Source organism: Pinus tabuliformis, chromosome 9, assembly GCF_031772625.1.
Source record: "Pinus tabuliformis cultivar Carrire ecotype Pingquan chromosome 9, CPIR1, whole genome shotgun sequence".
Classification (NCBI taxonomy): domain Eukaryota; kingdom Viridiplantae; phylum Streptophyta; class Pinopsida; order Pinales; family Pinaceae; genus Pinus; species Pinus tabuliformis.
The window spans coordinates 295,947,118-295,973,159 of record NC_142307.1 but is presented as its reverse complement, the minus strand read 5'-3'; the positions used below and the strand labels follow the sequence as shown (position 1 = coordinate 295,973,159).

General features: G+C 39.4%; 1 protein-coding gene across 1 annotated transcript in view; it reads right to left on the bottom strand.

The window, feature by feature from the left end:
- LOC149148369 (uncharacterized) overlaps positions 1-24,174 on the bottom strand; it is an 87,652-nt gene extending 63,478 nt beyond the window's left edge. Inside the window, exons 1-2 of the mRNA XM_089441304.1 lie at positions 23,391-24,174; positions 23,234-23,293 (exon numbers count right to left, since the gene is read on the bottom strand). Of these exons, the coding sequence (XP_089297430.1) occupies positions 23,770-24,114 (345 nt within the window). The 5' untranslated portion in view covers positions 24,115-24,174 and the 3' untranslated portion in view covers positions 23,234-23,293; positions 23,391-23,769. The remainder of the gene's footprint in view (positions 1-23,233; positions 23,294-23,390) is intronic.
- Positions 24,175-26,042: the final 1,868 nt, after the last annotated feature.

The following is a 26,042-nucleotide window of genomic DNA, read 5'->3' as shown; positions in this document are numbered from 1 at the left end:
GGGAGGATGCTGAAGGAGTTCTTTGTGCATGTTGATGTTATTGTGAGCTTGGTTCAAAGAAACCCTTTGATCTTTTAGATTTGTATTGGGCTTCCTCCTCTTTCATTATGTAGTTGGCTCTATATGTTGTTGACACACTTGTACATGTTTTGATTCCTATGGCTTTATCTTCATCCCATGTCGTTTTCCCATAGAGGTGCCTTCTCGCACGGGTGTATGAACCTGTGTAAGTTTTGTTGCAATAGGGGCAGTAAAATTTAGTGGTTTTTCCCCCTTTCACTTCTTTAGGCCTAGAAACATATTTCCACAATGTGATTTGGTCTTGTTTAGTTTTTTGGGCTGAACCATGTTCACTCTCTTCGTCCTCACCAAGTTACTCTTCTCTGGGGTTTTCATCAAATCCACTATAAACCACTTCTTCATCCTCTTCTTCATGCTCAACCCTCTTTTTACTCTCCAACACCATAATAACCAAAAAAGGAACCAAGAAGAAGAAAATGCCAAGCCATATAACCATGATGTTTGAAATTTTAAGTTTTGAATCTGCAAAAAAATGGAGGAATGGGAATGGGAAATAGAGAAAGTTTTTATTTATTTATCAATGAACATAAAAAAAAATGCTAGATTAGAGTGTAGATCCTACCTCTTTGGCCTTCAATCCCAAGCTCCAATCTCCCCTTGCAAGCTCCTTAAGCTCCTTTCTCACCAAACTCTCTCCAAGCTTCAAACTCTCTCTTGCTCCAAACTCTCTTGCTCAAGCTCTCACTCTCAATGGATGAAGTGAATAATGGAACGGGAGAGGGTCTATTTATTTCGTCCCCTCCCCTTTCCCTCTCTTTCCTCTCTCCTCTCCCCTTTCCCTCTCTCCTCTTTGCTTCCGGTGTCACCCTCCTTCTCGTCCGCGGCCTTTTTCTCTGCCGGCCGAGAGAGTTTTTTCAGAGCGGGAGCACTCGGGAGCGATCGCTTCCGCTCTGAAAAACGCGCCTAGAGTGGTCAAGGAGCGAACACTCCGGACTACTTCCAAAAATGCTTCAGAAAAGGCAAGGAATCGGGATAGTTTTTGTTTTTTCAGGGAGCGGACTCACAAGCCGCTCTCGCTCAGACTGCGAATTGGGAGTAAGGGCATGGGGGGGGTGGTGCTCCCCGCAAACCTGGTCCCAATACTAACTTCTCTATGGAGTCATCCCCAAGCGCTACCTCAAGATCTACAACGTTGCCAATAAGATTTGTAAAATGTTCACTAACACATGTCATATGGCGAGAAGCCCTAGTATCAATATACCATATATTAGAGGATGCAAAACTATTGGAAAGGCTAACCACCAAGGAAAACTCCTCGAACTTTGTGGAAAACTCATCCACCTCACATGAAGTTGTAACACTCTTCTTCCCTTTCTTGTTAGGACACCTAACTGAATAGTGTCCCATCTTTTGACAAGCAAAGCATCTGACTTTGCTCATTTCCTTCTCCTTCTCCTTTTGTTTACCCTTCTGCATGGTCCCACTTGTGGCACCCTTCTTGGATTTCTTTTTTCCCTTTCCTGCAATAACAAGATTCTCCTCATCATCCCGACCATGCTGGGCTCCACTCTTGGCATTTTGTCTTATCTCCTCTTGATTGAAATCATCCCACAATATCCTTTGCTCTGGAAGATTTGCACGGGCTACAATCCCATCAATAAAGGTATCCCACTTCTTGGGAAAGCCACTCAAGGCTATCCTAGTCAACTGCTTCTCCAGAATGGCCTCTACCACTGCTACCAACTTATCTCTCACTTGAGTGATTTTAGTGGGGTAGGATAAAACTATGTCAATCTTGGTCATCCTGGTACTCCTCTGGTTTTCCCAAAATACCATTTTCTTATTCTCATTGGTACTTTGTTAAAGCTTTTTTAATCACTCCCACATCTCATAAGCAAACTTATTCCTTGAAACATGGGGAATGAGGTGATCTTTGTTGGCATCTAGGAGAGGTTTCTTTGCCTTGACATTCTTTTTGTTGAATTTGGCCAACTATGTTGGATCAGTGGGAGGTGACATTGTCTTCTCAACAATGTCCCACAACTGAAATTATTCAAGCACCAAGACCATCCTCTCCTTCCGTGGACTAAAATTATCAACCCCATTCAACCTGTCCTCAATCCTCAAAACCTATAGCAATTTGACTTACTCAACCTAACAAAATGTTCAAATCTGAACAAAGGTAAACAATTTTTGATCTCTCTCACAAATCCCTGTGTATGCTTGTTGATTTTGCTTATGGCACAGGAGGATGTCCCACTTGCATCATGGGGCTCTGAGGGTATTGAGAGAGATTGTTACAAATTTATCGAATTCCAGTACTGAGCACGAGGATGTGTGCAGGGGGTTTGCATTGGGAAAGTAAACCAAGACTGCTTTTCCAAGTAGTGACAGTCAGATAGTAGGTATCCTTCATTTGATTCATGTTGATGTTTGTGGTCCTACGTCTTCTGTATCGTCTAGTGGATATGAGCATTATGTTGCTTTCATTGACGACTTCTCTAGAAAAACTTTGACTTTTCTTCACAAAGACCGAGGGTGAGGTCCTTAAGAGGTTCCAAGAGTTTAAAGCTCTTGTGGAGAAGAAAATAGGTATTAATATCAAGGTCTTAAGGTCCAACAATGGGGGCTAATATACCTCCAATGAGCTTAAAGACTTTTGTGCCAGAGCAGGCATCAAGAGGGAGTTCACTATTCCTTACAACCCATAGAAAAATGGGGTTGCAAAAAGGAAGAACAGGGCCATAGTTGCAGCAACTAGATCCATGTTTCATGATTAGAGGCTACCTTTCTTTCTTTGGGCTGAGGCTTATAACATTGCAGTATATTTGTGGAATAACAGTCCACATAGAGTATTGGGGAGCAAGACTCCTGAGGAGGCTTTTTCTGGGAAGAAGCCCGAGGTTGGGCACTTCAGGATTTTTGGGTGTTTAACATATTCTCATGTCCCTGAGGAGAAGAGGGCAAAGCTAGAACCCATGGCTGTGAAGGGTTTCTTTGTGAGGTATAATAAGACCTCAACGACTTACCACACATATATTCCTTCCTCGAGGGAGGTTGTTGTGAGGCGGGATATGAGATTTGAGGAGAGAGCCTTGAGGAGGTCATGGGAGTTGGATTAGGTAGAGCAACAGACTCCTCATCTGGGGAGCTCACCATAGGGTATTGGACCATAGGGTATAGGAGCACAGGGGTTTAGAGGATCACAGGTGATCAGGGCAGAGTTTCAGCAAGGCTGAGTTTCAGCAAGGCTGAGATAAGTTGTAAAAGTTTGTTTGCTGGTTTTTGTTGAATATTTCTCTTACTGTAAAAAGGAATTTTTCAGAAATAAAGAAGAGCTCTCAAACTAGTTTTCCCCAAGAGTTGTAGGGGGTTTTTCCAGGGTCACATTGACCAAAACTCTCAGCGTTTAAATGTGTTTTAATGGCTGTTTATTACTGCTGATTTTTATTTCTGCAATTTCCAGCATTCTGTAAAATTTCCAGAATTTGTATTTTCAACAAATTTATTTTTTCCAGCTTGTTAAATGTATGGTTAAGGGAAAGGGCATTTAACTATATGGGAGAAATAAGGAGAAACTGAAAACCGGGGTGGGAAATGAGAAATTTCTACATGGTTGACCGCTTTACCCTAAAAGGAGCAAAGGTTTTGTGTGGATCAGATGTTTTAGATGAATCTAGAGATGCCTATAGCTACTCTTTTAGCAGGAGGGAACAATAGAACAGAGGAAAAGTAAATGCAGTGGTCTCTGGCACTACAATAGAAAAAACAAAATACAATAGAAGAAAGAATGCCCAAAATTGATTGTTGAACTAAAAAGAAGACACTGAAGCTAATGTAGTTTCTTGAAGTAACCAACTCAAATCGTTTACAGCACTGAGGCTTACAATTTTAAGCTTTTTTAGGTGCTCATAATTGGGTTAGGTACTACCTAACATGAGAGGCATTGGCTTGTCAATGGTCACATATAATGCAATTTTAACATATAGAACTATAATCCTTGGAGATGACATTAAAAATGAAATAGGTGGGTGAAAATTGTTTCATCAGATATGCTTAATGGTGAGTACAAGAGGATGCATAATGTACTGTGTTTCAACAAAATCTAGCAACCCACATGATGTGAAGTCTCAAGCAATAGGGATCTAGTTTCATGCAACTTGGGAAGGTACCCACTGTCACCTGAGTAGCTCTTTCTCTCCTTTTAGGTTGTCTCTCCTCCAACTCAAGGGGTGTATCTCTAGCTTAGGCTATGGAGTGGGGCTCTTAGGTTATATAAGATGAGTAAGCCTTAGCAAAATCTATGGTTGTTGTAGTATAGGAAATGGGATAAGGACTAGATAGGAAAATGAAGGAAAAGAACAAGGAATGGCAAGATATTAAATGAAACTGGTGCCTCTTAATCATGGGCTTATCGAGTCATAAAGTACAACTGAATGTTAGTTTTTGGGTTTTAGCAAGAGGAGTGATCCTAAGTAATAATGTTGCCTTGATCTAGAGGGTAGAAAGTCGGAACTGCCGGAACTACTGGAAAAGCTAGAAAAGTCGAAACTGTCGGAACTGCCGAAAAATCCGAAAAACCCGGAACTACCAGAAAAATTGGAAAAGCCAGAAAAGCCGGAACTGCCAGAAAAGCTAAAACTGTCGAAAAAGCCGGAACTGCCAGGAAATTCGGAACTGCCGGAAAAGATAGAACTGTCGGAATGATCGAAAAAGCCGAAACTGCCAGAAAAGCTGGAAAATCCGAAAATGTCGAAACTACCAGAACTGTTGGAAAAGTCGAAACTGTCAGGATTGCTGGAACTGTTGGAACTGCCGGGAACAGCCGGAACTGCCAGAACTATCGGGAACTGCCGAAACAGCCGGAGCATCTGTCTTCGAAGGAAAGCAGCATGCAGTGGACAGCTAACTAACATTGGAACAGTTGTATGGTACTTAGCAGCAAATACACCAAGCATGCAATGTTACAGCTAGCATGCAAGGGACAACTAGCATGCTAAGGACAACAAGCATGCTACGGACAACAACCAACCAAGGGACAACAAGCAACCAAGGTGCAGCCAACATATAGGTCATGATGGCAACATGGTGCAGCAATGGCACATAATGCAGTACAGTGATGGGTACAGTCATGATTAATGAGGCATGATGAGATGCAGCATAGTGATGATGGGTGCAGCGCGGTGAGGTGCAGCATGATGACGAAATTCAACACAACGATAGGTGAAGGAGTCAACTTGGCGAATTAGTTTAAGCAACATGTCTTCAACTAATCTCATGTATCATCTTCTTAGATATGATCTATGCTCTTATCTAGATAAGTCAAAGTATTGACTTCTGTTGTAAACGTACTCTCTCTCTCTGTTGAGCTATTGAAGAACATATAAGAAGAATTGATCAAGGGTTCCCCACATTGGGGTTTGTCCCTGGCTAGCACCACATCTTGTGTCCTCTTGTCTTGGCTTGTCTTTTGCGATTTATGTTTATGTTCTATCTGCTGTTTACTTTAATGCTGATGTGATTGCTAATCTGGAAAAGATATGGAGCTAACTGTGAAAATTGAAATAAATTGCTCTAAGCATAGAACATAGCTAAAATTAACAGATTTCCAATCCTCAAGAAGTACCACTCCCAGATGCTTATCCAATCCTCCATTCTCCCTATCATGACCTTCACTAGACATATGGTTGTTAGTCTTGGCCTAGTGCATGACACATGATAGAAGAGAATATGATATCCATCATCACTCCCTCTCAACCAGAGAGGAGGTCCTCACTCCCTCTTAATCAGGGAATAGATCCTAGCTCCCTTTCAACTAGGGAGACATCATCAAAATCCTTGGTTGGTCTCATACATCATCAAAACATCAGCTACTTGTCCTTCCGTGGAGATATTCAATAGTAGCTGCAAGGCTTCATTATACCAAGGCTTTAATCTTTTGGAAGTCAATTATTTTGTGAAGCCAAATACTTTCTCAAACTATCTTCATGACAGGGCTTTTCAACTCCTCGCAATACCATAATATATTAGACTTCGATCTTTCTAGATCTTGTCAATCATCAATCAACTTTATCATCAATTGGTTCATATGTCTTTCTCAAGGATCCAAACTTCCTCACAGCTGCTAGCACATGCCTTCTATTCTTCATACCAAAGTTCTACCTCATCTTCTTCAAAGAGTCATATCAGCCTTCCAATATCAATTCTACTCTCATGCTTATCCAAGCCATCAATAGAGCTATCCACACAATTCATGTGTTCCATGATCAAACCAAGCAACGGTAGGTACAACATCATCAAACGAAATCTCCTTCCAACCTCTTCATATGCTTTGCAATATGTCCTACTAGGGAGCCAAGTCATATCCCAAGCAAATCATCAATATTAGAGTTGTCAAATTATAATGTCCTTTTGTGACAGTGTTATGTTAAATTCTACTACTTGCTCCCTTTGAAGTCAACATACCTTTGAATCTTTTATCTTCATATTGCAACAAGGTTCTACTTCATCGTTTATGTGTTCCTAAAATGAACTCATCAGCTCAAAACTTCAACATCATGTCCATCAAGGTCTTTACAATTCCCTCTTTCCATCATGCTCATCATTTTCAAGGAATCATCAACAAGCATGGGTGTTGCTTTGCTTTGATCTTCCATCTTTCTTATCTTGCTTCTATAATTTTGACAACCTTCATCATATACCTGCAATTATTAGCAACAAGTACAACCAAGCAAGATATACAAAGACAAGAGCATAATGCTACTCTGGTAAATCTATGGTTTCTATGATCTCTCAAAAGTGTATTTCTAAGGTTCTAGGTTTAAACCCTAGAAATTCCTTTCATCCATCCTTTATTAGGAATTTCACTTTAGCGGAAACACCTATTCCTAGGGTTTTGTATTCAAGCCCTAGGTTTAACCTTAATTCAACTTTTGCCAGGGTTTAATATATACCCTAGAGTCTTTCTCTCGAAACTCTTTTATGCTAGGGTTTCGAGATACTTTAATATCAAAAAAAACTATGCCAACAAACCCTATATTCCATTTCCCAAAAGCTATGAATTCCTTTAGAGGGAACAAACAGTTAGGGATAGGGTTTTCGCTTTTTGGGTTAGTTCAATTTAGGGTTCAGAAACCCTAAACACGAAAAGTCTTCAAGACTTCACAAACCTACCAACCCTAGAATATTAATATATGCAACAGATTAACTGCAAAAACCCTAAAGACTTTACAAACCCTTTCTAATGATCATAACCATAGTCTAAACATTGTACATACCTCTGTGTTATTACCACACATTCAGAGATTCAATCCTATCTTTATGTGTCAACAATTTTTTCAATAGCATCAACTTCTCCTATGTTGAGTTGCCATATTTGTCTTCATGCAGAGCTATGCTAATCTTCAAATATCGTTCCTTTCTTGACCCAGGTCATCACATTTATTGGAGATGATCCAAATTGTTGTCCATTGACCGTTGTCATCATATCTCCAGGTCATGTCATCGTTGTTTTTCACACGGAACGTGGTGCTACTGACTTGTGGTCGTCCTTAAAAGACTTTATGTAAACCCCTGTGGCGAGCCATTGTAATGTCATTCTCTTCCAAAGAGATCCAAAATCATATTAAGTCGGCTTTTATACAGTTGTTATGAATAAAGTTGCCAAGTCGTATTTTCTTCACGGTTTAATATTTATTATCCATATTGTCTCACTGTATTTTATACGAGCCATGGTATGATTACGTCCAAGCCACTATACTGTTGCGGTCACATTCTTCATCAATTGTGCAAGCCACATCGTAATGTCAATTTCAATACTACTGTGTAGTAATACAACGCCACAGAGAGGGATACCATAGACAATGTTACATGATGTCGATGTGTAGCGGATCAGAGCATGTGATATATGTAGCAAGCTAGATAAGCAATACGAACTCGTAAGACATTGTAGATTAATGAGCCATCAAATTAAGCGATACGATGTGATTTCAAAGAACATGCCGATTCACAAAAATATTTATTCGAGCCAGGGAGTCAATTCGAGCCACCGGACCATATATGCCCAATGAAATGAATTGCTACTACTGTAATAAAAAGTGAGTCATGCCTTTGAATTTAGTGCCCAGAGTATGAGCCATGTGAGGGCCATTGTAAAGTGAACTAATGCGAACCATGATATCAGTGATAGATACATCGAGTTCTGAGATTGTTAATTTTTGGTATGTTCTATGCCTACAACAATTTATTTCAATTTTCATAGTTAGCTCAATATCTTTTCCAGATTAGCAATCACATCAGCATTAAAGTAAATTGCAGATAGAACATAAACACGAATCGTAGAAGACAAGTCAAGACGAGGACACAAGATGTGGCACTAGCCAAGGACAAACCCCAATGTGGGGAAACCCTTGATCAATTCTTATATGATCTTCAATGGTTCAACAGAGAGAGAAAGATAGTACATTTACAACAGAAGTCAACACTTTGACTTTCTAGATAAGAGAATAGATCATCTCTACATGAGATCAGTTGAAGACATGCTGCTTCAACTAATTCTCTAAGGTGACTCCTTCACCTATCATTGTGTTTCATCTCGTCCATGTGCTGCACCATGCTGCACTCATCATCACAATGCTGGACCTAATGACCATGTTATGCACTTCATGTTGCTGCTCCTCTCACTATGCTTCTCCAATCACTGGGTTGTTCTCAAAACGGATTTGCACTCTATGTTGCACTCATCATCACTACATTCAGTTATGTAGCTGCATCATACATAGTGCTGCACCCTTTTAATACTATGTTGCATTGCTCCCCATCACTATATGTTTATAGCACTATGTTGTACTAACTGTTGTCCCAGAATATGTCCAGCTACACCAACATGCCCAAATAGTCCAATTAGACCATGTTGTCATTTGTTTGCACAATTGTTTGTTGCATACCTAGTTAGGGCACTTGCAGCAGCCCTAGTTTCATCCCATAGTCAACAAACTAACCCTTTAAGGGTTGCGGTATACCCTCATAGGTCTCCTCACCCACGCTGCTTGCTTAGGGTGTTGTCCACCCTTGACAGCCCTCATACAGCCTCTAGTTGTGTGCTATGGCCTGCAGCCTAGCACAACATATTATTGTAGCAACAAGCCTCCGAAAATGTGCCAAAATAACTTCCAAACAGTGACGTGTTTGACCCTTAGGAACTTGGCCTAACAGTCAGCATTCTCGGCCCTCTTCACAACAAACTCGGATCCTGATTATATCACTGTTCCAGCATTAAGACTATCCGCACTTACAACAGCCACTCGGCCTCCTATAGCAAACTTCGGATCCCTGTTTTCCCACGCTGTCCAAACTCGAGATTGTTGCAGCTAGGATATATCCATATCACCCTTAGGTAGGGTAGCATAGGGCCTCCTCTAGTTGTTGGTTAGGGCCTTCCCCTTGTTGCAGATTAGGGCTCCCTTTAGCTACGGATTAGGGCTCTTCTCGATGCAGATAAGAGCCTCTTCTAGCTGCAGATTAGGGCTACCTTTAGCTGCAGATTAGGGCTCTTCTAGCTGCAGATTAGGGCCTCTTCTCACTGTGGATTAGGGCTCCCTTTAGTTGCGAATTAGGGCTCTTCTAGCTGTGGATTAGGGCTCTTCTAGATGACCCTTCTTTAGGGCTGCGTACAAGGCATCTCCTCTAGACCTCCTCTTCCACCAAAAACCCAAAACAAGTTGAGAGTGAGATCAAAAGATATGAGTTGTTAAATGACTTGAAGTCCTCCTTTATTTATACTAAAACGTTGAGCACAAGTGGGGTTTATTTGGTTGTTGGCCGACCTTGACGAATTGTCCCATAATAATAATAAATTCATATCTCCATGAACTCTTATCGGAATCAGATGATCTTTAGATTAATCCTACACCTCTCGATGAGAGGGATCCAAGAAAAATATCAATTCCCATAAATAAGATGACCCACATGGAGTTTGGCCCTAGTTTCCAATTTTAACACTCCCTCTCAACTAGGGAGAACTCCATCCCTTGATCCATATGTCTGACTGTACTATCTCTGCCATCAGTGCCCTGCACTGCTTTGTTGAGCTATGCGCTGCTCTGCTGAACCATGGGGAAGAAGAATTGATCGAGAATGTCTCATACCATTCTCTACTGTCCCGAAGTTAGTTTCATCTTACTGACCGAAGTCAGTTTTATTGATCCTAGATCAATATCACAAGAGAATGTCTCAAACCACTCATACTGATCCCAGATCAGTTTTGTTGATCCCAGATCAATGGAGGTCATCCTAGCATAGGGAGTATGGTAGATACAATGATGCGTCCATCGATACTACTACTATGGTCCCTAACCCCATTTCCCTGCTCATTGATCAGATGAGAGGTACTTCCCATGAGTCCCAAACTGCATGGGTAGGATGCCTCGACAGGAGAACTAATCATCCTGTCCCATAGGAGAACGAATCAACCTGTCCACTGTCGCTAGGGGAGAACTAATCATCCGGGCCCACAAAAGAACTAATCATCATGTTCCATAGTTTCCACGGGAGAACTAATCATCCCGGCCCATAGGAGAACTAATCATCCTGTTACATAATTGCCACATGAGAACTAATCATCCCAACCCACAGGAGAACTAATCATCCTATTCCACAGTCACACGAGGTATCACGGGAAAAGGTTGAACCTGTCACCCTGTACATAGCACACCACAAGGGGAGGGTGAGTCGCCCAGTGGTCATATGTCGCTCCAGTAAGTACCCCAAGTCTCCTAGAGCTCCCAGAGCTCAGTGCATGCAACATGTAGGACCCTTATATGAAGGTCTCTCAACGAATCCAAGTCATTCGGGAAAATCACAGATTTGACCTTTCCCCAAGACTTTGACAAAGTGTCTACGACCTTTACATCAGTCTCAATGTGTTAAAATTGGCAACTAGGACCAAACTCCATGTGGGTCACCTTATTTATGACTATTGATATTTTTCCTAGATTCCTCTCGTCGAGAGGTGTAGGATTGATCTAAAGATCATCCGATTCTGATAAGTATTTATGAAGATATGAATTTATTTTGATTATGGACAAATTGTTAAGGTCGGCCAGCAAACTTATGTAGGCTCAGAAGCCCAACAGTCATGTCTATTCAACCTCAACATTTTAATGCTGATGTGATTGCTAATCTGGAAAAGACATGGAGTTAACTGTGAAAATTGAAATAAATTGCTCTAAGCATAGAACATACCTAAAATTAACATGGTACCGAAGCTGAGGTGAAGACAAAGCCCAAGAAAGAGTGAAAGAGAAATCACCGAAGACAGTTGGGAAAGGACAAAAGGATCAATGGGTTCCTCATCCCTCTTCAAATTCACCGAGGGAGAATTCGAAGCAGAGAATATTATTAGAATGGCACAGCGGAATATGGCTTACCTAAAGATCACTTCATTGGAAGACCAGATCTCAGGGTGGAAGGAAAGGCAGATAACTAATTCGGCCATTATGCGAAGGAGTGTCCGAATGGTAGGGACACATCACTTGATGATGATAAAAATCATTCCAGGGACATCTTCAATGATCAAAGGAATGACAGGTAATGCAAGTCATCAAGGAAATGACCGACTCTTCACAGAAAGCAAGGAACCCAGGTATGAAGAATCAAATGTTGTTTCTGATAAGATAAAGAAGTGTTATCTTGTATTGGCCTTCTCCTTCAGATTCTTTGGGAATCTGGCTTATAGATTGTAGTGCTTCAAGGCACTTCATTTAGTAGATGGGTGCACTCTCTAATTTGGTAGAGATGGAAACAATCGTGGGATTATACTTGGAGCCAATGCCACCTATCCCAGAAAGGGTGTAGGGAATGTTAACTCTCAATTGAATAAGGGTAACTCGATTCATTTACAAAATCTCTTTTATGTACTTGATCGCAAGAAGAACCTGGTGTCCATATTGGAAATGGAAGTCAAAGGTTTTAGGGTGGCATTCATCGATGGAAAGGGATGTCTGAATTCAAGTAGGGCATGAAGGTACATGTCTGAGATGTACCGAAGGAAAATCTTATAAGGGGACCATTCCCCTCATGCAACAGGTCCATAGGTTTGGAACAACCCGAGGAGTTTGAGATTCATGATCGGGAATCTCATGTATACAGATGGAAGAAAGCCCTCTATGGCTTGAAGCAAAACACCCCGGGGGTAGTATGAGAGGATTGATAGTTGTCTGATGAAGCTAAGATTCACTAGGAGTGAAACCGATCCAAACCATTACCCGAAGGTTGTGGATGATAGACCTCTCATACCGGCACCTTATGAGGATGACCTATTTCTGATAGGTGCAGACCCTCTCATTTGCAGAAGTAAGAGAGAGTTGGATTCTGGATGTGGAATGATAAACTGCAAGCCTGTGACTACCTCGAGGATCTTAACATAAAGAAGTTATATGATAGTGATGTCGGACCAGATTTGGGAAATGCCTATAAGTTTCATAAACTCATTCGCGTTGATGTTCTTGGTGAAATTTCATCTGGAGATATGTTTTGCAGTTAGCATGGTGAGCTCATATTTGGTTGAGCCTCAGTGGATTGGTGCCAAGAATCTTCTGACATATCTTCGGGGCACAATCTCTCATGGATTGAGATACACTGCCAGAAATATGAAACTACATGATTATTCGAACACTGACTGGGCAAGCAGTGTGGATGATCACTAGAGCACTTCTCAGTGTCGGTTCTCTTTGGATTCTGCTTCGATATCATGGATGAGCAAGAAGCAGAAGTCGGTCGCTATAAGCACCGCCGAGACCGAATACATAGCTACGAGTATGATCTCGTGTGAAGCTGCATGGTTCCAAAAGCTCTTAAGTGAGTTGTTTATACACATGATGAGTACCACTGTGATTCTTTGTGACAACCAAAGGGGGGCTTCGATTATTGAGGAATCCTGTATTCGATGATTGCTCCAGCAGATAGACATCAGATACTGCCTTATCTGCGATATGGTAATTCGATGAGCAAGGAGGCTCCATCACATTAAGACTGATGTACAGGTCGCAGATATTTTGTCAAAGACTCGGGGAAAGGTCAAATCTGTGACTTTCCCGAACGACTTGGAGTCGTTGAGGGACCTTCTTATAAGGGTCCTGCATGCTGCATGCATTGAGCTCTGGGAGCTTTGGGGGGGCTTGGAGTACTTACTGGAGCAACATATGACCACAGGGTGACTCACCTTCCCCTGGTGGTGTGCTATGGAATAGGATGATTCGTTCTCTTGTGGGGCAGGATGATTCATTCTACGTGGTGACCGTGGGCCAGGATGATTCATTCTCCTGTGGGCCAGGATGATTCATTCTCCGTGGCGATTGTGGAACATGATGATTCGTCCTCCTGTGGGCCAGGATGATTCATTCTCCGTGGCATCCACTGACAGGATGATTCGTTCTCCTATGGACAGGATGATTCATTCTTTTGTCAAGGCATCCTACCCATGCAGTCTAGGACTCATGGGAAGTACCTCTCATCTGATCAATGAGCAGGGAAATGAGGATAGGGACCATAGTAGTTCTATCGATGGACGCATCGTTGTATCTAACGTACTCCCTATGCTAGGATGACCTCCATTGATCCGGGATCAATGAAACTGACTTCGGGTTAGTAAGAGTGATGTGACACACTCTCTTCAGATGAAATTGACTTCGGGTCAGTAGAGAATGATATGAGACATTCTCGATCAATTCTTCTTCTTCATGGTTCAGCAGAATAGAGTAGAGCAGAGCAATGTAGGGCACTGATGGCAGAGATAGTACAGTCGGACATATGGATCAACGGATGGAGTTCTCCCAAGTTGAGAGGGAGTGTTAAAATTGGCAACTAGGGCCGAAATCCATGTGGGTCACCTTATTTATGGTTTCTGATATTTTTCCTAGATTCCTCTTGTCGAGAGGTGTAGGATTGATCTAAAGATCATCCAATTTCGATAAGTCTTTGTGAAGATATGAATTTATTTTGATTATGGACAAATTGTCAAGGTCGGCCAGCAAACTTATGTAGCCTCAGAAGCCCAACAGTCATGTCTATTCAACCTCAACGTTTTACTATAAAAGGAGAAGGTCTTCAAGTCATTTGTCACACACACACTCTTATGATCTCTTTTCATTTTGTTTTGGGTTTAATGAAGAAGAGATCTAGAGGGAGTGCCCTAGGATATATGCTGGCCTAATGATGCCCTAATCCACAGTAAAGGGAAGAACCTAATGATGCCCTAACGCTGTCATGAAGTGCCCTAGATTTGGAAGAAAGAGGTTCTTCTTGAAGATCCTACGCTGCCCTAATTTACAGTCAATGAAATAAGCCCTAATCATCGTTATGATGTAGAATCCTTTATGCTGTTATAAAGGCTTGAATGCAGTCTTGGAATTGCAGCAAGGAGAGGCTAAACGTTGGTCTAGAAGAGACCCTATGACGCAGATCTATGAGGCCCTAAATCTGTTGTCATAATATGCCCTAGCCGCAAGCTTATGAGGAGTTCTACATGCAGAAAAGCGGATACTTATATATAGCTTAAATAAGTCCCTATACGTTATCCTAAGAAGGAGATCTAGCCATAGTAAATGAGGTCTCTTCACAGCTGAAAGAAAGAACCTAATACGCAATACCTTGTGCCCTAACTACTGGCCTTACTCCTCAGCAAAAGAAGGTCCAAATGCAGCTCTATCCCACAGCTGAAGGAGGCTCCTATGCACTGCATCAAGGAGGTCTAAACGTTGGTAAAGGAGACCTTATCTATATGCTGTTGAAGTGCCCTAATCCGCAATCCTGTAGGAGACTAAATCACTTTCATGGATGACCAATTCGCTGCCTGAAGAAGCTCCTTCTTAACACTGTCAAGGAAAGGCCTTTGGCACAGTTAAGAATGACACCCTACTACTGTTAGTGCAGCCCTCATTTAGCAACCAAGAAACCTTATACACAACAAGGAAAGAGAATACTCATCCACAACATAAGATGGCACTTATTCATAGTATGAGGAGGTCTAAAAGGACATCATATAAACTTGGATTGTTGTAGGTGACAGCATGGTGATAAGTCATTGTTACATAGTGAAGGAATGCATCTGCTCTAGATCAGCTTATGTAAACAACTGGGTGTTTGAAAGAGCTGACAACACAATCAAGTCCTTATGATGCTTGGATGCTAGCAAGATAAAGTATTGGAGGCCTTTCTTGTTGTTAGGCTAGGCCACAAGCCATAGCCAACAACAAGGCTATTCTCAGGATTGCCTATCAGATGGACAGAGCTACTATGTTGAGGGTTAGTCAGATAACAAGGATGCAGCATGGTGATGGTTGCAGCATGATGGGGGCAGCAAAGTGATGATGGATGTTGTATGATGAGTGCAGCATAGAAGTCATTGAGTGCAGATCAGCAATGAGTACAACATTGGGTGCAGATCCGTGATAAAGAGCAGCTCAATGATTGGAGCAGCTCAGTGACAGGAGCAGCAACATGAAGTGCATAGCATGGTCATTAAGGTCTAGCACTATGATGATAAGTACAGCATGGTGCAACATGGAGAGGTGCAGCAAGTGGACAAGATGCAACTCTATGATAGGTGAAGGAGTCACCTTGGAGAATCAGTTAAATCAACATGTCTTCAACTGATCTCATATAGATATAGAAAGTCAAAGTGTTGACCTCTGTTGTAAATGTACTATATCTCTCTTTGCTAAACTATTGAAGAACATAGAAGAAGAATTTATCAAGGGTTTCCCCACATTGGGGTTTGTCCCTGGCTAGCGCCACATCTTGTGTCCTCTTGTCTTGGCTTGTCTTCTGCGATTTATGTTTATGTTCTATCTGTGGTTTACTTTAATGCTGATGTTATTGCTAATCTGGAAAAGATATGGAGTTAACTGTGAAAATTGAAATAAATTGCTCTAAGCATAGAACATACCTAAAATTAACATAATGTGATGGAGCCTCCTCACTCATCGACTTACCATATCCCAAATAAGGTAGTATCTAATGTCTATCTGCTAGAGCAATCATCGAATACGGGATTCCTCAATAATTGAATCCCCCCCTAGTTGTCACAAAGAATTACAATGGTATTCATCATGTGTACAAACAGCTCACTGAAGAGCTTCCACAACCACACAAGATCATACTTGTAGCTATGTATTTGGTCTCGGCGGTGCTTATAGCAATCGACTTCCGCTTCTTGTCCATATCATTATATCAAAGCAGAATCTAGAGAGAATCAGCGCTCATAAGTGCTCTTGAGATCCTCCACAGTGTCTGCCTAGTTAGCATTCGAACAATCATGCAGCTTTATATTTCCAACAGTGTATCTCAATCCATGAGAGATTGTGCCCCGAAGTCATCTCAGAAGATTCTTGGCACCAATCCAGTGAGGCTCAACCAAATATGAGCTCACCATGCTAACTGCAAAACATATATACGGACAGAATTTCACCAAGAACATCAATGCAAATGAGTGTATGAAACTCAAAGGCATTTCCTAAATCTGGTCCAACATGACCACCATATAACTTCTGAAAGTTAAGATCCTCGAGGTAGTCACGGGCTTGCAGTTTACCATTCCATATCTGGAATCCAACTCCCTCTTACTTTTGCATGTGAGAGGGTCTTCACCTGTCAGAAACAGGTTGTTTCTGAGAAGGTGTCGATATGAGAGGTCTATCATCCACAACCTTCAAAAAATGGTTTGGATCGGCTTCACTTTTAGTGAATCTCAGCTTCATCAGACAGCTATTAATCCTCTCATATTAGGCCCGGGGTGTTTTACTTCAAGCCATAAACGGCTTTCTGCCACCTGTATACATGAGATTCCCAATCATGAATCTCAAACCCCTCGGGTTGTTCCAAACCTGTGGACCTGCTACATGAGGGGAATGGTCCCTTTCTAATATTTTCCTTCGGTATGTCTCAGACATGTACCTTCATGCTCTTCTTGAATTCAGGTATCTGAGTCACAATCTAACTCACATCGGTTTGGGGCCTCATAAAGTAGATCTTAGGTGTTATAGATGAGATATGTCATGATCCCCAATGGACCATCATGCAACTTCACACAAATTTCCAACCCTCAACCCATGAGTAAAAGCATCTTTGAAAATTTCATTTTCAAACACGTACCTTTCCATCGATGGATGCCACCCTGTAACCTTTGACTTCCATTGCCGAAATGGACACCAGGTTCTTCTTATGATCAGGTACATAAAAGAGATTTTGTAAATGAATCGAGTTACCCTTATTCAATTGAGGGGTAACATTCCCTACACCCTTTCCGGGATAGGTGGCATCAATTCCAAGTATAATCCCACGATTGTTTCCATCTCTACCAAATTAGAGAGGGCACCCTTCTATCTGATGAAGTTCCTTGAAGCACTATAATCGATAAGCCAGATTCAATCATGGCACACCTCACTGATCTTACCAATAAGGATCAATTAATGGATGGAGGCTGCAAAGGGACTACCTTCTTATCTATGCAAACAGTAACACTCAAGCAGGCAAGCAGGCATCTGTCAAATACTTGTAACAGAAAGTGAAACTTAATGACTTCATTAGTAACTTAAGTTTGTCTAAAATTGATTCTCTCTGTACATTTTCATTTATCCCAACATTATTGTGGCAGAAGACACGTGATACTTAAAATGAAAAATACTTTACGCTCCCTATATCAAATTGTCTCAATCATCCAGGGTTTGCTCTATTTCACTCTTTCTTTTTGAATGTGACTGGCCAACTCCCAAGAATGTGACTTAGTTGAGACACATTTTCATTTATCCCAACGTTATGCTTCCTATCAAATTGTGATCAAGGAATCTGAAGCCTGGCAATTTTCTCAATCATTCAGATCTTGCTCTATTTCACTCTCTATTTCTTTAATTTTTACTCCTTGTTCCTTGACTGGCCAAACTCCCAGGAATGTGACTGAGTTGAGAGAACTTAATAGAATATGCATTTTATATAGAAAGTTTGTCAAGGGTTTTGGAAGCATCATGGCACACCTCACTGATTTTACCAACGAGGATCAATTTAAATCAGTGGACACTGCAAAGGGGCTACCTTGTTATCTATGCAAAATGTAACACTCAAGCAGGCATCTTTCAAATACTTGTATCAGAATGAAACTGAATGACTTTATTAGTAACCTAAGTTAGTCTACAACTGATTATCTCAATATATTTCAATTTATCCCAACATTATTGTGGCAGAAAGACACATGATACTTAAAATGAAAAATAGTTAGTTATGCTTCCTTCCTATCAAATTGTGATCAAGGAATCTGAAGCCTGACGATTTTCTCAATCATCCAGGGCTTGTTCTGTTTCACTCTTTCTTTTTGAATTTTTACTCCTTATTCCTTGACTGCCCAACTCCCAAGAATGTGACTTAGTTGAGAGAAATTAATAGAATATGCAATTTATATAGGAAGTTTATCAAGGGTTTTGGAAGCATCATGGCACACCTCACTGATCTTATCAATAAGGATGGATTTAAATGGATGCAGGCTGCAAAGGGGCTACCTTCTTATCTATGCAAACTATAACACTCAAGCAGAAATCTGTCAAACACTTGCAACAGCAAATGAAACCGAATGACTTCATTAGTAATTTAAGTTTGTCTACAAGTGATTTTCTCAGTATATTTCCATTTAACCCCAGACATTATTGTGGCAAAGGAGACAGAATACTTAAAATGAAAAACCATTAGTTTTGCTTCCTATCAACTTGTGATCAATGAACCTGAAGCTTGACAATTTTCTCAATCATCTAGAGCTAGCTTTGTTTCACTCTTTATTTCTTGAATTTCACTTCTTATTCCTGAGAGAACTCAACAGAATATGACTCGCATGAGAGAACTTAACAGAATATGCAATTTACATAGCCTGTCAAGGGTTTTGGAAGCATCATAGCACACATCACCAATCTTACCAATAAGGATCGATTCAAACGGATGAGGATTGATTCAAATGGATGGAGGCTGCAAAAGGGCTCCCTTATTACCTATGCAAACTGTAACACTCAAGCAGGCATCTGTCAAATACTTGTACATAAGGTGAAACTAAATAACTTCATTAGTTCCATTTATCCCAACATTATTGTGGCAAATAACATACCATATTTAGAATGAAAAACCGTTTAGTTTTGCTTCCTATCAAATTGTGATGATCAAGGAACCTGAAGCCTGACAATTTTCTCAATCATCTAGGGCTTGCTCCACTTCATTCTTTATTATTTGAATTTCACACCTACTTCCTTGATTGGCCAACTCCCAAACATGTGACTCAATTGAGAGAACTTAATAGAATATGCAATTTACATAGGAATTTTTTCAAGGGTTTTGGAAGACATGGCACATCTCAATTATCCTACTAATAAGGATCGAGTTAACTGGTTGGAGGCTACAGAGGGGCTACCTTCTTATCTATGAAAACTCCAACACTCAACCATCTGTCAAATACTTATAACAGAAGATGAACCTGAATGACTTTATTAGTAACTTAAGTTTTTCTACAATTGATTCCCTCACTATTTTTCCCTATAAAGGACAATATATTTTGAATGAAAAACAGCCAGTTTTGCTTCCTATCAAATGGTGATCAAGGTGCCTAAAGCCTGAGAATTTTCTCAATCATCCAAGGTGGGCTCTGTTTCAGTCTTTTTTTTCTTGAATTTCACTCCTTATTTCTTGACTGACCAGCTCCCAAGAATGTGGATAGTTTATATAGGAAGTTTTGTTTTTGGAAGCATCATGGCACAGCTCACAGATCTTACCAATAAGGATTAATAGAAGGCAGGGAGGCTACCTTCTGACAAATGAAAAAGACCCAGCCATATTCTCTTGAAGTGAAATATGATGCTTTAGGAACTGGCATGAACACAGTGGACAATGGATGGAGGTTGCAGGGGGCTACCTTCTGACAAATCAAAAAGGCCCAGCCATATTTCTCATATACTTTTGATGTGAAATATGATGCTTTAGGAACTGGCATGAACACAGTGGTCATGCAATTCAGTAGCCTATTCTGATTGACAAGGAGAAGTTATTATGCTCTATGATTAGGAAATGTTGACGCTTATGTTACAGAAAAATTCAAGCCATATTTATTCGGACAGCACCTCAAAATCATCAATGGATAACCGGGCACTTCCTTATTATAGGTATCCACCATGGTTGGATATTATAGGAGGGAAAAAGAATATGTGGGTGAATTCATCAATGGATAACCAGGCACTTCCTTATGGGTAAACCCCCACCATGGTTGGATATTATAGGAGGGAAAAAGAATATGTGGGTGAATTCATCAATGGATAACCGGGCATTGTACCCATAAGAGGTATCCACCATGGTTGGATATTATAGGAGGGAAAAAGAATATGTGGGTGAATTCTTTTTAATAAACTCTTTCCTGCACTAACCTTTTACTTATCAGAAGGGTTAAGACCTTAAGCTATCCATTTCTCAGCAGATGCATCAATGGATAACCAGGCACTTCCTTATGGGTAAACCCCCACATTTATTATGTGTATAACATATATGAATGGAATTGGATGAATAAAAATGTATTATTAAATCTTATAGTGTTGTTGAATAGAGAAAAATGGATTGTTGTGTGAGTCTTTTGATGTAAGAGAATCTTTCCTTATGTTTGGGAGATAGGCTAATTGTTTTGGCTCAACTGTTTCTATCCCTAAAGGAATATTATCAATCGTTACAAGATATTCCATTCTTACTCTCCAATATTAGCAGTCATTGGCATACATAAACACACTAGAAACACAAGGAGGGAGTTGGGTTCTCTCCATTTAAGATCAATATGCAAGGGAATGCAATGCTTAAAGACTAGTGTAGTACTCTTTTAAATTGAAAAATATAAAAGGCATTTTTATGGGCCTGGACTGCAGAAATGTTTGCAGTAGACTGAATAGGAAGGAAAATGCAGGAACTACAATCCTTTTTAACCTTTTCCAAACCATTAATGTAGGTATTGATTTTTGACAAAGACAGGTGAATCTGTTTAAAGTTAATATTATGTAGAATAAAAAGGAAGCTACTCATTAGAAAAAATCACATACCTACGATTTTCCTGGCCTTAGACTAAACAAAGGTGCTAACCACTGCCAAGTACCTAGGTCACCCCTAGCACACCTATTGTCAGTTCATCCCAAGAAACTTGCTTACACTTAGATAGGTACTAGGTACATAAATAAAAACACTAATACATAAGCAAGGAGTTGGGCTTTTTCCATCTAAGATCAATATGGAAGGGAATGCAATGCTTATAGACAAGTGTAGTAATCTCTTAAATTGAAAAATATAAAAGGCATTTTTATGGGCCTGGGCTACAAAAATGTTTGCAGTAGACTGAATGGGAAGAAAAATGTAAGAAGGACAACCCTTTTCAACCTTTCCCAAACCATTAATGTAGGTATTGATTTTTGCAGAAGATAGGTGAATCTCCTTCAAGTTAATATTCTGTAGAATAAATGGAAAGGGCCTAACCTGACCTACTCATTAGAAAAAAAGGAAACGGCCTAACCTGACCTACTCATTAGAAAAAAAGGAAACGGCCTAACCTGACCTACTCATTAGAAAAAATCACATACCTACGATTTGCCTAGCCGTAGACTAAACAAAGGTGCTAACCCATGCCAAGTATTTGAACCCTCTTTCCTTAGCTATGCTAGGTCACCCCTAGCACACCTATTGTGAGTTGATCCCTGGCAACTTGTTTACACTTAGATAGGTAAGAACAAATCTGTGAAACCATAATTTTCTAAATAGGACTTAATACAAAGTGTCCACTTGCATAATGAGATCTTTCCTAATCTAAATGTCTTCATACAAGTCTTGCTTTCAGTGTGCTTTTGCCTACCTGATGTGTTTCCATCTCATGAAGGTGCCTGGCAGGTCTCATTCCATCCATCTTAGATGGCATACCAGCACTGTTTCTCTAGGACTAGTAAGTCTATCTATGCTCCCTAAAAGCACTTTGCTCAAGCTGGTTGAGAAAACTAATAAATGGAAATTGATGAATATGATTGTTAAGGGTCATTGATTGGTTAATAATCTCACCCTAAATGTGTGTAATACTTTATAAGCTCAGCATGGCCTCAATTGTGGGTCACTCAGCTAAATAGGGACAATGACCAAATTCAGTTTGCAAAATGCAGAAGCTAAGAGAATTATAATAGAATTGGAATAAAATTTAACTTACTTATTGAACTCCTACAAATAGTGTCTAAAAAAATTCTGGAAACTCAAACAGTCTAAAAAGAAAATTCTGGAAACCCAAAATTTTCTTTGGGTTTAGGATGGTTTTTTGCTCACCAATTAACTGCTACAGGTCACTGAATGTTTAATAATCTCACCCGGAAATATGTATTAGTTTATAAGCTCAGCCCATTAGTTTATAAGCTCAACATGGCTTGGACTAGGTCACTCGCCTAAATAAAATACTGCCAAGGACCAAAATCTGGAGAAAAAGAATTATAATAAAAGTGAAATAAAAATTTACTCACCTATTGAACATCTACAAAATTTAATCAGTAGTTGAACATCTACAAAATTTAATCAACAGTTGAACATCTACAAAATTTAATCAGCATCAATAACCCTATTGAAGATAACCAGTACCAAAAAATAAAACCCAAAGACATTGAAGAGCCACGAAAAACATCAAAGATTATGAAAATTTTCCCAACATTTTGCCTGCATAGTACAGGTGTATCTAAACCCTAAATAAAGAAAGGCCAATGACCGAAATATGTTTGCAAAAATGCAGGGAGAAAATAAATTATAATAGAATTGAAATAAAATTTTCCTTACAAACAGTTTCTAGAGTTTCTAGTTCTTTTTATAGAAACCCCAAATTCCTTCATAAGATTTAAGGATTAGAAGTTTAGAAGGTTTTATGCTAGCACTAATCAGCATCAAAATAACCAGTACCAAAAACTAAAACCCAAAGTCATTGAATAACCAAGAAAAACATCAAAGATTATGAATTTTTCCCAATCTTTCTGTATAGTACAAGTATATTTAAACCCTAATCTTATTAAGCACACCTACCTTATACTCAATAAAAAATAATTAGATATAAGACAAACCAAAAGTTAATGCTAATAAAAATTAAAAGTTAATGCTAATAAATATTAATTAGATGGGAGAGAAACCAAAAGTTAATACTCACCTGCAACCTAAAAAAATACAAAACATATGTGGTGTAATTCTTCCTTCCTGGTCACTTGATCTGCACTTGAAGAGTAAACAGGACAAGTTAACCCAAAAAAAGCAAGATAAAATATTCTCCCATCAAAATATTAAATAACAAATAAAATAATATATACCTTCATCTGTGATCCCATTTTCACCATTAAATCAGTCATCCCATTTCATATTAATTGCAGCATCACTCTCCCTCTTAACCCCAACCTCGTCAAGCCAGAACCAAACAAATCAAATCTAAACCAACACACCATTTCAAAACAATAAAAAAACAATTAAAAAAAAAACCAAAAAATTGAACAGGCAGAATTCAAAGTATAAACAAGTAAGCATGGCCATGCTCCAAAAAGAAAACACAGTATTAAAATACACAGAGTTCTAAAGCACAAAGTTCTACTCCAATTTCTAATTTCTTCTGCTCTTCTCCAACAAACCCAAAATCTGTTCTCATCTACTCCATGGAAGGCCGATACTCTCCCAGTCATGGAAGGCCCATAGTCTCTACTCTTCCGCTTGCCCACCATCTCCCAGCCACGGAAGGCCACCATCTCCATGGCCGATACTCTCCACTCTTCCGCTTGCCCACCATCTCCCAGCCACGGAAGGCCACCATCTCCATGGCCCATACTCTCCACTCTTCCGCTTGCCCACCATCTCCCAGCCACGGAAGGCCACCATCTCCATGGCCGATACTCTCCACTCTTCCGCTTGCCCACCATCTCCCAGCCACGGAAGGCCACCATCTCCATGGCCGATACTCTCCACTCTTCCGCTTGCCCACCATCTCCCAGCCACGGAAGGCCGATACTCTCCGCTTGCCCACCCTCTGCCAGCCATGCCCGCCATCTCCCAGCCATGGAAGGCCGATACTCTCCGCTCTTCCTCTGTTTGTCGGCCAAGCTTGCAAGTGCGGTTGCCCTATTTATTTATAATTTTTCATTTGTTGTGTAAAATCTTAAGGATTTCAAATGCATTCGAATTTTTCCCTCTTTCAAATCCGCCAGCTGCCCACAGAGTATGTCAATTTTAAAAAAATATATAGTTAAAATACTAATTTTATTATAGTTAAATAATTTTTAAAAAAATCCTTGAAATTTTATTAAAAATCAATAATAGCGTATTAAATATTAAAATTATAGTTTAATAATTAAAAATATTTTCCTTCAAATTTTATTAAAAGTCAATAATAACATATTAAATATTAAAATATAACATTTGTAAGGTTAATTAAAAAATAACATTTTGTTATTATCAAAATAAAATATATCATAGATATAAATAAATTATATTTTAAGATGAAAGGTTTATTTTAAAATAGAGAATTTGTATAAAGAATTATAACTGATTGATTTTTTTTTAAGAGAAATCATAACAGGGTTTTTTGATGAAATTTTATTAATATGAGATTAACTTAATGATTATTTATACATAATAATCCGTTTTTCAAAAGAGAAACTCTATATATTAAAATATTAAATATGTCAACTTAAACTAGCTCCTCAATTTGTTTTTCCCAACATAATCTCTTTTGTAAGGAATTTACTGTTTTTTTTTTGTAAGATTGAGAGTACTTTTTCTTATTCTCCTTGAATAACAAAAAGGTATCATTTCAATTGTAAAAAAGAACCTAGATACTCAATAGATTATGCTTTATATGTATAAGGAGAAATTGAGGATGGGATGTATGTGATGATGCATTGTCTTATCTATGAATAAATATGACATAAAAAGTACTCTATTCAACATAAAAGTTTGAGTAGCTAGTATATTCAACTTCCTAAGAAGATAAATGGAATGAATGGAATGATACATTAAAACACGACCTGAAAATCAATATAATGTTAATGTAAGTTGAGACATGAAAGGACATAAAAAAAATTATACTAAATGTAAATTTTGTAATTCCTAATCTTGTAAAGAATATCTTATGACTATAAAGAAAAATATTCTTATCTTTTTTGTTTATGTAAAAAAATAATAACTACCAAATATAAATATTTGCTTCTGCATATCTACCTTTTGTAATGGGTGCTTACACGAAGTTGATGGTAAAAAAAGTGGGTGTAGGAATGTGTACACACACACATACAAACGTGTTCATGTTCTTAGAAACATGCATGTTTTTGTGATCCTATGGTCTCAATATTCCCGAAACCATCATGTAGGTTTTCCAACTTAGCCCCAAGTCATTTTTTCTAGAACATGCACACATTTCTATGCACATGCATGTTCCTAAGTGTTGAAGAATCTAGGGCAGTTAGCATTAGTAAGATTCTTCTAGACTTTATAATAATTTGTGAAGTGCTTTTACAATTTATCTTAGCTTCATCTTCTTCTTATTATTAGTGTGTGTGTTTACTTCATCAAACTTATACCACAAACAAAGAGACAAGAACACAAGATGTTGGCATTCTGCCAGGGCCAAGACCTCTCCCTCTTGGAGAGGAAAACCCGCATGGAATTCTTCTTATGGAGATTTAATTGATGAACACCAAGACCATAACCCTTGACCTACTAGGCCACTCCAAGACCAAGTCACCAATCCTCTTCTTGTTGTTGAGGTCATCATCAACACTGCTACTTCACTGAATTCTTCATTACTGCTGCACTATCAAGGTCATCGCTAAGATCACTAATGTTGCAACACTATTGCTTCTTCATAATAACAATGAGATACTATACTAAGACATGTACATATAAGAGTGTTTCATCTAGATGATCTTCCATCAAGATCGTGATTATATTTAGAAGTATGTCGAGATAGTAGATATCCT